The sequence below is a fragment of the Rhincodon typus genome, chromosome 2 (genome assembly GCF_021869965.1).
Source record: "Rhincodon typus isolate 14 chromosome 2, sRhiTyp1.1, whole genome shotgun sequence".
Taxonomy (NCBI): Eukaryota; Metazoa; Chordata; class Chondrichthyes; order Orectolobiformes; family Rhincodontidae; genus Rhincodon; species Rhincodon typus.
This window is the reverse complement of record NC_063333.1, coordinates 106,561,131-106,576,470: the sequence shown is the minus strand read 5'-3', so window position 1 is coordinate 106,576,470 and position 15,340 is coordinate 106,561,131. Positions and strand designations below refer to the sequence as shown.

General features: G+C 40.4%; 1 protein-coding gene across 1 annotated transcript in view; it reads right to left on the bottom strand.

The window, feature by feature from the left end:
• Nucleotides 1–9,990, bottom strand: part of LOC109935564 (sodium-dependent dopamine transporter-like) — a 109,221-nt gene extending 99,231 nt beyond the window's left edge. Inside the window, exons 1-3 of the mRNA XM_048608668.1 lie at nt 9,699–9,990; nt 8,976–9,107; nt 2,778–3,009 (exon numbers count right to left, since the gene is read on the bottom strand). Coding sequence (XP_048464625.1) covers nt 2,778–3,009; nt 8,976–9,107; nt 9,699–9,990 — 656 coding nt within the window. The remainder of the gene's footprint in view (nt 1–2,777; nt 3,010–8,975; nt 9,108–9,698) is intronic.
• Nucleotides 9,991–15,340: the final 5,350 nt, after the last annotated feature.

Sequence of the window (15,340 nt, the reverse complement as noted above, 5' to 3'; positions counted from 1 at the left end):
TCCGCCTCCCACTCTCTCCCTATTTATTTCAAAACCCCCTTCCCCTCCCCCTTTTCTGATGAAGGGTCTAGGCCCGAAACGTCAGCCTCTCTGCTCCTATGATGCTGCTTGGCCTGCTGTGTTCATCCAGCCCTGCACCTTGTTGTCTCGGATTCTCCAGCATCTGCAGTTCCTACTATCTTTGCTCCATCTTTATTTCCTTTTTGATCATCTTTCGTAGGCTTGAATAACTTTTCCAATGCTCTGATTTATAACCAATCTTTGCCACATTGTATGTTTTTAATTTGAATTTGACACTGTCTTTACTTTCCTTTAGTTAACCATGGTTAGTTTATCCCCTTCTTAGAATCCTATTTCCTCACTTAGATATATTTTTGCTGTGAAACATGAACTTTTTGTAAAATGTCTACCATTGTTTTTCAACCTTCTTTTCTGCTGAACTTCATTTTCACTTCAGCCAACTCTGCCCTCTATCCCATGTAATTACCCTTATTTAAGTTTAGCAAAGCTGTTTCCAACTGAAGTTTCTTACTCTCAAAGTTAATGTTAAATTCTACCACATTACAATCAGGATTTCTGAGAGGATCTTTTACTCTGAAATCACTTATTAGACCTGTCTCATTGCACATTACCAGATCCAAACTAGTCTGAGCTCTGGTTGGATCCACGACATATTGTTATAGGAAATTGTCCTAAATATATTCTATGAATTCTTCTTTGTGGCTGCCTCTGCCAATTTGGTTTTCCCAAGTTGCATGAAGATTAAAGTTACCCATAATTAATGTACTGCCTTTTTTACATGCCCTTATTTTCTGCTGATTTATTCTCTGTCTTACAGAACAGCCACTATTAGTGGACTGCTACTATTAGTGAACAGCTATTATTAGTATAGACTGGTCCCATTAGTGTCTTTTTCCTCTTGTTATTTCTTACCTCCACCAAAATGGATTCTACATCATGCAATCCAAGAGCATTTCTTGCTAATGTAGTAATTCCACCTCATATTAATAAAGCCAAAGTATTGCCACCGGTTGACAGTGAGGAAAAGTTAACTTGGACAGTAAAGTGATGGCAAACAGCTTTACCTGAATTTTTTCTCATTCTCTCCACTACTCAACCCAATTCTGGATGAAACTATGGAGGGAAAATCTTTCCCCATAATGAAAGATCAAACTCAAATGTTAGTGAGGAGTTAATCAATTCTGTCTGACATGGTGAATGGTGTCACATGACTTCTGAAGCTAATGAACTTGAACTATTACTTTGGAAACAACTTAATGTCGATCTCTTAGAAACTCTCCATATCCTATTATACAACTGGAAAAATTACACCAATCCCAACTCTTGGGTTCTTCCATTGTTAAGTAATAGGGACTGGACCTTACTGAAAAAATAATGACTACTAACATGCAACATCAATTAGCAGCTTCACAGACATGCCATGAGTTATGAATTCCCAGAATCTGTTGCTTACTTTACATTTCTTTTGTTTCATACAGCTAACAGATCAGATCTAAATTTGGTAGTCCTATCATAACCAGTTGTAAGTGGTGGACAATTAAACAAGCAACTGGAGGAGATGGAGGCTCCACAAGTACCGTCAATCTCAAGGGGGAGCCCAGCATTTCATTTCAAAAGACAAGGTTTGAAACATTGCATCCACCTTCAGCCAAAAGTGCCAAGTGGTTGATTCATTGCAGCCTCTTCAGGAGGTCCATAGCACCACAGATGTCAGTCTTCAATTAATTTAATTCACTCCTCATTATGTCAAGGCTTAGCTGAAATTGTTGACTCCTGCACAGACTACTGTTGTTTCTGACAACATTCGAGCAATAGTATGGTATTGCAATTTGCAATAAGCAATAGTATGCTCCATTACTTGCTGCTCCTTGAGCCAAGCTGTTCCAATAGAACTACAACACCGATATCTAACTGCCAACATAAATAACTGCAAGGTATATCCTTTCCATTAAAAACAGAACAAATTCAACTTGGTCAATTGCCAATCCTTCAGTTTACTCTCGATCAGCAGTAAAATGACAAAAGTGCTCTCAAGTGCACTTGCTTAGCAATAACCCGTTCACTGGTGCTTAGATTGGCTTTCATCAAGGCCATTCTGCTGCTGACCTTAATACAGCAGTAATAGTCAAAACATGGGTGAGGTGAAAATGACTGCCTTTGACATCAAGGCAGTATTTGGCAGTGTATGGCATGAATGAGCCCCAGCATAATTGTGATCAATTTTGTTTAATTATTTTGTTAAGCATTTTGATTTGCAATTAAGCCAACTCTTTTATTTTATTTTTATTTTGACTGTATTTTAACTGCAGTGTAAAACTAATGGGTGTTTTACTTAAAGTCCAGTAGTTTGACCAATCGAATTGCAACTGAAATGTAATGCCTTAACCTTTAAAATTAGAAAACATTAGGGTCTAGGCTACCTTCTGAACATATTTTGAAGGGGTTTGATCTGATCCATAAAAACATATAGTGACAACTTTTAAAATTTTCAAATATCTGAATAAATAATAAATATAGTTTGATAGGCAGTTTAGAATCATAGAATTTTCTTTTGATTGATTTGTTTTCATTTCTGAATATTCATTATCAACTCTGTCCTTTAATAAAATTCCACAGTAGATGAATCTGTAACCTTACTAATTCCAACCAACATAGAACCAGCATCACATCAAAGGAGAAATTACCCTTAGGTAATGGTAATGCTATGAAAGACGCACCTGATACCAGGAACAATGTCAATACACTCTTCTACTTACTCATAGTATTCAGCAGCAGGATTGGATTTGTACTCATAATATTTTGTGGATGTGTTTTGCTGGATAAAGTTGTTGAAGTCAGAGCAATTGGGGCTATTCCAACTATTGTTGCAGTGGATCCAGGGTAGTTCCATGGTAAAAGATGCATATAAATAATAGAGCGCCCAGGCAATGATTACATTGTAATAGAAACCAACATACAGTGCAATCAGGATAACTGTGAAGCCAACACCTAAAATAAACAACAGAGAATCAATGTTTGATGTATATCTGCATTGTTATTTTAAAAGTAGAATCGAGCATCTTTCCTGTGAAAATAAAATTTTGACAATACTGCTCATTATACTGTAGATAAAGGTGACTCCAAACGTTGGTAACATAGAACAGCGTGGATAATGATTACAAGGGTGTAAACGAATCAAGGATATCAAACATGTCACAAATTTGCAAGCATTCTATAAGCAGTAACCGATGACTGAGTTAGATTGTTGTCATGAGATCACACCAGGATACATTTAAAACTACGTATGCTGTCAATATTATGGTGATTTTATTCCACTTGAAGTCTGTACAATGCGTGTAGCAACTAATTAGTGCAGATAGTGATTGCTAGTACACTTCAGGAGTAATGACATACCCCAGAGAATTAACAAACAGAAAAGCATTGCTGTAAGCTTATCAGGAAAAGATATGATTATTAAGAATATCATTATTCAGTATTATTTGTGCTATCACATATCAATAAACGTGTGTTACTTCAGTTCATATTGCTTCACAGATAGAACATACAAAGAACATAGTACAGTGCAGCACAGTACAAGCCCTTCGGCCCATAATGTTGTGCCGACATATTATCCAACTCGAAGATCAAACTACCTTGCATATCCTACATTTCACTATTATCCATGTGCCTATCCAAGAGTTGCTTAAATGTCCCTCATGTATCTGACTCCACTACCACGGCCGGCAGCGCATTCCACGCATCCACCACTCTCTGTGTAAAGAACCTACCTCTGACATCTCCCCTATACCTTCCTCCAATCACCTTAAAATTATGCCCCCTCGTAATAGTCATTTCCACCCTGGGAAAAAGTCTCTGGGTATCCACTCTATCTATGCCTCTTATCATCTTGTACACCTCTATTAAGTCACCTCTTATCCTTCTTTGTTCCAATGAGAAAAGCCCTAGCTTCCTCAACCTTTCCTCGTAAGACCTGCCCTCCAGTCCTGGCAGCATCCTGGTAAATCTCCTCTGCACCCTCTCTAAAGCTTCCACATCCTTCCTATAATGAGGAGACCAGAACTGAACACAATATTCCAAGTGTGGTCTAACCAGGGTTTTATAGAGCTGCTGCTTAATTTCGCAGCTCTTAAACTCAATTCCCCTGCCAATGAAAGTCAACATACCATACGCCTTCTTAACAACCCTATCAACTTAGGTAGCAACTTTGAGGGATCTCTGGACGTGGACCCCAAGATCCCTCTGTTCCTCCACACTGCCGAGAGTCCTGCCATTAACCCTGTATTCTACATTCAAATTCGACCTTCCAGAATGAATCACTTCACACTTTTCTGGGTTGAATTCCATCTGCCACTTCTTTGCCCTGCATCCTGTCAATGTCCCGTTGCAACCTACAACAGCCCTCCATGCTGTCCACAACTCCACCAACCTTCGTGTCAGCGGCAAACTTACTAACTCACACTTCCACTTCCTCATCCAAGTCATTTATAAAGATCACAAAGAGCAGAGGTCCCAGAACAGATCCCTGCGGAACACCACTGGTCACCCAGCTCCAGGCTGAATACTTTACATCTACTACCACCCTCTGCCTTCTATTGGACTGCCAATTCTGTATCCAGACAGCCAAATTTCCCTGAATCCCATGCCTCCTAACTTTCTGAATGACCTTACCATGGGGAACCTTATCAAATGCCTTGCTAAAATCCATATACAGCACATCCATTGCTTGACCTTCATCAACGTGTTTTGTCATATCCTCAAAGAATAAGGCTTGTGAGGCATGACCTGCCCCTCACAAAGCCATGCTGACTATTTCTAATCAAACTGTGCTTTTCCAAACAATCATAAATACTATCTCTCAGAATCCTCTCCAATAGAAGTAAGACTAACTGGTCTGTAATTTCCAGGATTATCCCTATTCCCTTTCTTGAACAAGGGAATAACATTTGCCACCCTCCAATCATCTGGTACTACTCCAGTGGACAGTGAGGACGAAAAGATCATCGCCAAAGGCGCAGCAATCTCTTCCCTCACTTCCTGTAGCACCCTTGGGCATATCCTGTCTGGCCCAGGGGACTTATCTATCCTCACGTTTTTCAAAATTTCTAGCACATTCTCCTTCCTAACATCAACCTGTTCGAACATATCAGCCTGTTTCATGCTGTCCTCACAAACGTCAAGGTCCCTCTCACTGGTGAATACTGAAACAATGTATTCATTAAGGACCTCCCCTACCTCCTCTGACTCCGCGCACAAGTTCCCTCCACCATCCATGATCAGCCCTACCCTCACTCTGGCCATCCTCTTGTTCCTCACATAAGTATAGAACCCCTTGGGGCTTTCCTTAATCCTACCCGCCAAGGCTTTTTCATACCCTTTTCTCGCTCTCCTAAGTCCATTCTTCAGTTCCTTCCTGGCTACCTTGTAACCCTCTAGAGCCCTGTCCAATCTTTGCTTCCTCAAACTTAAGTAAGCTTCCTTCTTCCTCTTGACTAGAGGTTCCACATGTCTTGTCATCTTCCTTCACCTTACCATCCCTTTCTTGCCTCAGAGGGACAAACCTATCCAGTACTCGTAGCAACTGCTCCCTAAACAACCTTCACATTTCTGTCGTGCATTTCCCTGAGAACATCTGTTCCCAATTTATGCTCCGCAGTTCTTGCCTAACAGCATTGTAATTCCCTCTCCCGAATTAAATACTTTCCCATACCGTCTGCTCTTATCGCTCTCTATGACAATAGTAACGATCAGGGAATTGTGATCACTATCACCAAAATCCTCTCCCACCGAGAGATCTGACACCTGGCATGGTTCATTGCCAAGCACCAAATCCAATTTGGCTTCCCCTCTAGTCGGCCAATCTACATATTGAGTCAGAAATCCTTCCTGGACACACCTGACAAAACCTGCTCCATCCAAACTATTTAAACTAAGGAGGTTCCAGTCTATGTTAGGGATGTTGAAGTCACCCATGACAACAACCCTATTACTTCTGCGCCTTTCCAAAATCTGCCTCCCAATATGTTCCTCAGTGTCTCTGTTGCTACTGGGGGATCTATAGAAAACTCCCAATAAAGTGACTGTTCCTTTCCTGTTTCTTACTTCCAGCCATACTGACTCAGTGGACAAATCCTCCTTGACGACCTCCTTTTCTGCAACCATGATACCATCCCTGACTAGCAATGCCACTCACCCACCTCTTTTACCTCCCTCTCTATTTCTTTTGAAACATCTAAACCCCAGAGCATCCAAAAACCATTCCTGCCCCTGTGTTATCCAAGTTTCCATAATGGCCACAACATCGTAGCTCCAAGTACTGATCCATGCTCTAAGTTGATCACCCTTATTCCTGACACTTCTTGTGTTAAAATGGACACACTTCAACCCGTCACACTGATGGCAACTTTGCCCTATCAACTGTCTATCCTTCCTCACAGACTCTCTGCATGCTGCATCTGCCTGTACACTAGCTACCCATCCTTTGATCCGTAGCTGTGGTTCCCATCTCCCTGCCAAACTGGTTTAAACCCTCCTGAAGAGCTCTAGCAAACTTCCCGCCCAGGATATTGGTGCCCCTCCAGTTCAGGTGCAACCCATCCTTCTTGTACAGGTCCCACCTTCCCCAGAAGGTATTCCTATGATCCACATATCTGAAGCCCTCCCTCCTACACCAGCTCTGTAGCCACGTGTTCAGCTGCATTCTCTCTCTGTTCCTAGCCTCACTAGCCCGTGGCACTGGTAGTAATCCTGAGATTACCACTCTGCTCGTCCTGACTTTTAGCTTCCAACCAAACTCCCTATATTCACTTTTCAGGTCCTTGTCCCTTTTCTTAGCTATGTCATTGGTACTGCTGTGTCATGACTTCTGGCTGCTCACCCTCCCCCTTAAGAATCTTGTAGACTCAATCCGAGACATCCCTGACCTGGCACCCGGGAGGCAACATACCATCCGGGAGTCTTGATTGGTACCACAGAATCTCCTGTCTGTTCTCCCAACCATTGAATCTCTATTGCTCTCCTATTCTTCCCCCTTTCCTTCTGAGTCACAGAGCCAGGCTGAGTGCCAGAGACCTCGCCACTGTGGCTTTCCCCTGGTAGGCCGTCCCCCCCTCAACAGTACCCAAAGCAATAAAGTTATTATTGAGGGGAATGGCCACAGGGGATCCCTGCACTGTCCGCCTATTCCCTTTCCCTCTCTTGACGGTCACCCAGCTACCTTTATCCTGTAACTTGTTCTGATAGGGCATGCATGAGCATACGATTTGTATTGTGGCTGTTATAAAGCACATCATTTACATCATTTCTATTACTACAAGAATATTACTTAAATTGCATAATGCCTCAGAAAAGCTTCCTTGTTGGTTCAGGGCTATAGTGGAATTATGTTCTTGTTTTCAATTTATCACATTTTTCTGTTCAGTCTTCTATGCTGAGTCAATATTGCAGAAGGAAATTTGAAAGCAAACAATGGCTGTGGTAAACTTTTTTTTATTAACAAATGTTAAATTATTACGTTCTATGTCTCCTTACATGTTGCATTTAAACCTAAAGGCACAATATATGGGATTTATTTATAGAATGTTGATCCTTGATGTCTAAATTATATTCAGACATAATTATATAATTATATACACAGACAATAGAAAATGATTTACAAATACAATATTCTCTAAAATTATTTTGATTTTAACTAGTTTGGACCAGCATCAGATTTACAATGAGGCATTTTGACTTTGATTTCAATGTTCTCTGATAAACATCATCAAATAGATATTTGTGTATAATATTTATCGCAACCGAACTACAAAAATCCTGAACCAAAAGGTTTGTTGATGTTTTTAGAGAACCAATCTATTCATGAAAGAAAGATTGTTATAGGTACTGAAAAAGCCTTTTGATGACAGCTGGGACTTCTAAGAATATTTTGCACATTGACGTTATTAGAGGATGTTTTCAGAGTTTCTCCTTGTAGAGATTCCGTATTCGAAATTTGCCCCTGTACCATGAAATGGTGAACACATTTGCTGTCTTACTTGAAGCACAGAGAAAACTGGCAATCGGTGCAGCTAATTCCTCAAAGAAACACATGGGATTTTTGTAATAGAAATGTCCACTGAACTCCAAGTGTCTTCAGCAAGCCCTTGCATCTCAACTATCTGATTTGTCCCCACACTGACACACAGGATAAACTGCTCTTAAATACTGTCTCACTTGTTAACTGAAAGCCCTGAGAAAATCTGCATTTGGTTTTAAACATTGAGTGTAAAAAAGTTTGAGTAACTGTACAACAGTCCAAACTGTGACATCTATGAAGCAATATTTACAATGTACAAGCTTCAACATTGAAAGTTCTCAGGTTATCTATCACCTGCTGATAATGAAATTAGCATCAAGAAATATTCTGCTTTAATGGTGTAAACCTGAAACTTTTGCAAGACATAATAGCTCTGTAGCGTAAAAACTGGAATAGTGGTAATAGTACCGTAAAAACTCAGCCAAATGGTACACTAGAATTTTACTGTTTCTGTTTTCTTTGCCCCTTCTCAAAATATACTGATTCATGGTAAACAATGCTGCCAGTGTACCAAGCAACATTGCTCATCTTATTAGTGTAGACAGAGGCTTCTTCCTGGGACAAGCCACAATCATTTTTACTGGCAGTGACACCTGCATTTTCTGAAACACGCAGTAAGAAGTAGGGGACAAAAACAGAAATTGCTCATATATGGTGTATTCACATATACCACCTGTTAACTACAAATCAGTTCTGAAGAAGGGTCACTGGACTTGAAATGTTAACTCTGCTTTCTCTCCACAGATGCTGCGAGACCTTTCTCCATAACTTCTGCTTTTGTTTCAGATTTCCAGCATCTGCGTGATCGGGAATGGAAATCCGAACTGATATGAATTCCATTCATTTTAGAAGTCTGATTAATGAATGCAAAACAGCCGCTTACCTTTAAATATGGGGCAGATCTTCCAAACTCCTGCAGCTCCTTCCCTGTTGTACTGTCCCAGTGCCAATTCCATGTAAAATAGTGGCATTCCAGCAATGAACATAAAGAACAAGTAAGGAACGAGAAATGCCCCTGCAGAAAATCAAAGCAGTTTTCAGTATCCAGTATGAGCGAAAAAAGTCGAGTTGTAGATGTACACTTACATGATCCTTTGTGTCTAGCCCTGGATTAAGACCCGTATTGGAAACAGAGAGCACCCATATAGGACATGAATAGTTAGTGTGTTTTCACTTTTTTCATTCACTAACTTGAGTTGCAAAAAGCTTTGCCATTATTTGATATGTCTATGAATTACTTAGCCATGTTTGCAATTAATAATTTAATCTATGAACAGAATGCACAGGGAAATGCGCAGAATAGGCGGAAAATGAGTGCGTGGGGTGCGGGGGTGGTGGGGAACGATACAGTCTGGTTGCGCTGTCTAGTTTTTATTTAACCGATGGGATTAAAGAGCAAAACTATCAACGATTTCTATCACTGCAATCCACTCAACCTGGAGTCAACACACACGCAGCCTGAAATATTGTTAACACGGCTTAAGACTGATGCATGCTTGCTGAGGAGAAAAAGAAAGAACAAGAAATCAAGCCCACTCCCCCCTACCCCACCCCCCAGGGAAACAGAAATGCAGTAAGTCGTTGGTGCTGCATTGGGCGCTCCTACCTCCGCCGTTGCGATAACAAAGATAAGGGAATCTCCAGACATTGGCCAGGTCCACGGCAAAACCAACAACTGAGAGCAGGAAATCGATCTTCTTCGCCCAGGTCTCCCTGTTCACAGGCTCATCCTCTCCTCCAGGAAGCTGGGAAGAGCTGAGCAGAGTGGAATTGGTGAACTGAACGCCGTTCTGTTCCTTTACCAGAATCAGCTCCACCTTCTTGGTCTCCATCCTGTTGAACTCTTGGACTGGAGCCACGACTGAAGACATCAGGCTGGGGAGTTTGCCTTTGATCATGGGAAGCCCTGCGCTCTTCCGATCTCAAACCAGCTCAAGTACTCGACTTGGCTCGGCTGTTTGTTTGAGCGGCACTAACAGCAGCAAATGTCTCAGCGTCACCGACTCAACCTCGAAAATAGGAGAAATCGGAACCACTACAAAATCAATCTATCGAGTCAATAAAAAAATCCAACAGATCAACTAAGAACGAAAAAGATAAACAGTAGATATGAAACGGTGATCATGAATGTTATTAATTAGGTTCTGGTGTGGCATTCGATTACTCGTACTGCAGTCTCTAAACGATTGATAACTATCAGTTCGTTTCTGGATTGTACATGAATAACTACTGTCCCCAGCCGTTTTCCATCCACTTTGATATGATGGTGCATATAGATTGCATTTCTGTTGTTTAGATTAACTCAATTATTGAAAAGGTTAGCAGTTTTATTCGATATACATGCCTCCTTCCATCTGTTTTGGAGCAAGATTGTAGCATCAATGTCGTAATAATTATACCTCAAAAAGTTCTTTCCAACAACTGCCGGCTTCAGCGGATTTGTTTTTCAAAGTATCCGGAATCCTGCCACTTCTAAAACATCTGAGAATGGCAACCTCACGATTACACCCGAAATACAAACTACATGAAATAAATACCCTCTTACGACACATATTTTGTTTTTTAGTTAATACAACCGTCATCCCGTTCAGCATGTGTTCTTATTCATTTTGCTTTTTTTAAGTTACACGATCAAAGTAAAACTTTGTCACAATAATACGCCAGCACTTTTTGTTAGCCCACCATCTTCTTCTTTCAGAGCTAAACTAAAGGAAAAAAAAACTTTAAAAAATCAGCGTTACCTGTTCAGTTATACAAGACTGGTCACAGTTACTGCGATATCTGTCTGATCTCCGGAGTTCAGTAAACACAGAGAATTGGCAGAGGTGGCAAAACGAAACCGGGAGGACAGTTAGGCCCTGGGCTAGAGTTAGGCAGCAAGCACCTCACTGCCAGACTGAAGGTAATGAGAAAAACGGACGACGGCTCCCAAATCTACCGGCGCTAGTTTCAGATTTACAGGGTCGCACTGAAGAGACCAAGTTATGCCGTCTGAGAATGAGAGCTCGATTTGAATGGTTTGCTGATCGGGAGGGGCTGGACTGTCAAGCAGACACTCAAAAATTGGAAGAAGTCCAGTGCCGTTCATTGTTTCCGTAGGACAGCGTTTAACACAAGTTAATTCCCTCTACTTAGAATGTATAGCCCAGCATCTCCTGGTCATGCGTCAGGACTGACAGGTACGAATCAAGGCTGTGTGTTTTCCGTTATTTGCGTCTTCTTATTGGCTTTATATATGTAAGGTATTATTTAATCTCACTATATTTGCTTTTAACTTGAAACCCAGGATTGAAATATAGATTTAAAAATCTCAAAATACTGCGTGGATTGGAAGTTTGAAATTAATACAAAAAAATGTTCGTCACAGTCAGTAAGTCAGGGAGCCTCTGTAAGGAAGTGGATAATTCAGAACAATTCACTACGGAGAAAAAGGTATAAGCCTACAAACTTCATATAAACATATCTGCAATTTATGAAAGAATATATCGTTTATAATGATATTTTTTCATTTTTTCAAACTTCATTTTCAAATTTTTTATCAATCGCCAATACACATTTTAACTATGCTTTTCTCCATTTAGAATCCCAATTTGGAGTAAGTTTCGGAAAAATCATTATATGATGGATTAATAAGTCATGAGTCTCTAGAAGCTTTAACATGTCCCAAGTCTTTCAATGCATAGAAGAGTAGGCGCGGGCAATGTGCACCAATTGACCACGCTTATTGTTTCAAACCTGGTTAATTTTAAAAGCGGAAACATTTTTGTTGTTTTGACAGCTCAGTAAACACGAGCAAAGAAAACGCATTTAAACTATCCCCTGAAGCAAAAAGATCGTTTCGCTCATTTTCGTTTATAGTATGTACATTTTTTCGAAGTGCGACCCTGCTGTTTGTAGAATGATATTAACCACAATTCCGAAAAGTATTATAAACCTTCCAAGACCTCGGGAGAGCAAAACTGCCTGTCTGGGTCAGGTGGTTCACAGCAAACTGCAAATACAAATTCATAGTGATTTTCCATCTTAAATTTCACCTAACAGCAAGAATATTTGAACATTGTAACATGAATTAGGTTATAATTTATATTCAATCCACCTTAACTGGTCTGCCTTAGAATTCTGTTTGTTGTGAGATTGGCAATAATGACATCCATCTGACAGAGAAATATTCACGGTCACGTCTAAACGGTCTGAACATTCAACACTCTGCCATTTTCATGATCACATTTTGTAAAGGTTTCGCATTGAGGATTTTGTATGGTTATATTATTCTTCATATTCCAGAAATCAGACAGACTGTGGCAGTTTGTGTAATAATCGTCGGCAAAATGGTGACTCGATTCATGGTACACACAGTCAGCGGAGGCTCTGGCAAGACGAGAACAGAAAGGAAACAAAATATCGCTAGTTTCTCTCTCTTTCCAGAACAGGCGGTTGAAACCCCACCCTGACAAGAGGCTAATTCTGTCTTAAAGATGTATCTCATTTCATGCGCGCCCCAGTTCTCTGAGAATGCTTGAACTTGAATGAAGCTTAGCGAGTGATTCCAAATGTTATGTATTTTTAAAGTTGCTTTGCGAGTTCACTTTCTAATCCAGACGAATTGACGATTAATTTATGACCGGAAAGCAAGAAGCATACCTGAGTGTGATCTAAGAATGTGCGCCATTGGTAATGTATTAAATGGTATTAAGATCCGCTCTTGGAGAAGTAGTTAGGATAAAAAGAAACATTGTTTGCATAAAGTCAATGTTTCTTGGAGGCGTGGTCTCTGACAGACCAACTGATGTTTACATTATGCATATAACATATAAATGGATGCAATTTACTACCTATACTAATTCAAGAGTGTAAAATAAATTTTAAGAAATCTAGAAGAGCCATTCAGCTCACCATAGATTCACATGTTAAGAAATATGCCCCTACGGTCCGTGTTTTGTAGCCTCCAATAATTCCAGGGAGTATGTTTTCATCGCTCTACCTAGGAGTTCATTCCATATGTTGATCAGTCTTTATGGGTAAAAAATAAGTCCTATCCCCATATTAATTTTTTTTACTGGTTTGAATCTATAATACCTCGTACAGTTACATTACGTTCATACTTGCCTCTATATTGTTTTGCTGTTAAATACCGTTACAAACATATTGCTCAAGTATTTTCTGCTGAGCTAAAAAGTCTCACATTTTTCCAACCTTTCAACAGAACTCTCGACATTGAGAGAACCACGTGAATTTTACCTTGTGCTTCTGGAGTCCAGCTGTGAAGGCTATACTGTTGCCTGATCAGAACACTGCATGATTTCTTCCAAATTATACTTTACAGTCTTAGCTTTCCTTCAGCGCGCTGTTTGCTCAGTTGATTGCTGACTTGTGGTGGATGGACATATGCAGTCCAGAAACTAAGATTTCTAAAATGCATCATTGTTTCTTCTTATAGGTAGTCGCCTAATATTTAGTTGTTGCATTTCGCCGACGTGCAGGTGTTGCCTCGTTCATTTCGTATTTTCTGAGCGTAATTAGAATCAACAGGTTTTTTTTTCATTCGGCAACGGAAACAATGGACGTGATTTTACGGTCCTTTGAACGGCGTGGTGGGCTGCGGGAAACCAGACTGGGAGGGTTTCCCGAGGTTTACCCTGACTCTCTCAAATTTTAGGCAATCTAGAAGTCGTGTCTGTCCATTGATTCCTTCAGTTTAACCACGACGTATGGCTTCTTTAATGTCTCTTAGGACTCTGGAGTAAACCTCATTCACGTCTAATGTTTTATTTGTTTCCCACTCCTTTAGTCCCTTACGACTTTATATCAAATTCATTAATCGTGTTTATGGAGGATATGTTGCTTATGTCATTTCCAGCGATGGAGGAAATTACCAGTTGTTTTATTTATTTTACAACCCATATGTTAATGAATAGAACACCCTTTATACTGATTTGAATCCATCTCACAATAATGGGAACAGGGCAGAAGAACCTAGATTCCCACATGATGAATGTGGGAAATTCACACTGGACTGGTAGAGTTGTATTCTCCAGCTAAAAATATGATTTTAAAAAACTGGAGCTATCAATCAGCACCTGGTACACCTTCCCACTTTCAATTGAGGTGAGTCTAGGCACTGGTCACTTAAAGATGAAATACCTAAATGATGTTGCAATGGGCAAGGTCACCCCCAATATTTGGTGGAAATGTGCTAATTTGAGCACCTTACTCTATTTTCCCAAAACTCTGTAGCCTGCCAGTCAATCAATTTCCCAGTCCTGTCAATAATTTGCCCTCAGTTTTGCACGCTTTACCTTTGTTAACAGCCTCTTATGTTGAACTTTATCAAATGCCTTCTCGAGTCTATATAAACAACATCCATTCATTTGCCTTGCCCACTACCTTCATTCACGCTTCAAAAATTTTGATGAGGTTTGTCAGGCATTACTTACCTGTCATGAATCCATGCCTGCTCTCTCTGATTAACTAAAAATGTTAAAGGTGTTCAGTTACCCTATCCTCAATTATAGACTCCACCAATTTCCCCATTACAGATGTTAGGCTAACTGGTCTGTAATTCCCTGGTTTTCGTCTTTCTTAAAAAGATTTCTGTTGGTGGTAGATGTCTGCACTGAATGCCATCCTAGCATTATGGCCTAGTACACTCAGGCATACAAGGGAATTTCAACAAAACATGGTGATGTGGTGGCTCAGTGATTAGCACTGCTGCCTCACAGCACCAGGGACCCGGGTTTGATTCCACCCTTGGGCGACTGTTTGTGTGGAGTTTGCACATTCTCCCCGTGTCTGCGGGGGTTTCCTCCCACAGTCCAAAGATGTGCAGGTTAGGTGGATTAGCTATGCTAAATTGCTCATAGTGTTCAGGGGATGTGTAGCTTAGGTGGGTCATAGGGGGATGGGTCTGGGTGGGATGGTCCAAGAGTCAGTGTGGACTTGTTGGGCCGAAGGGCCTGTTTCCACACTGTAGGGATTCTATTCTATTCAAAGTAATACAATTTCCTCTCTAAATTTCATTAACGCTAACACTCTGCTGCTGTGAGTATAATACCATCAGTTAGACTGTTGACTGCTCATGATACACATTCCTAGAATCTACATTCTGAGGACAGATTTCATTTAAGAGCAATATCTTAATATGAGTTTCTGGGTTCCTCCTGGGTGAATGGTCATAAATATTGAGAGGTGAATGGTGATCAGAAAACCAAAATTATGATTCTGCTGAAGGTGATGCTTGCACATGCTGAA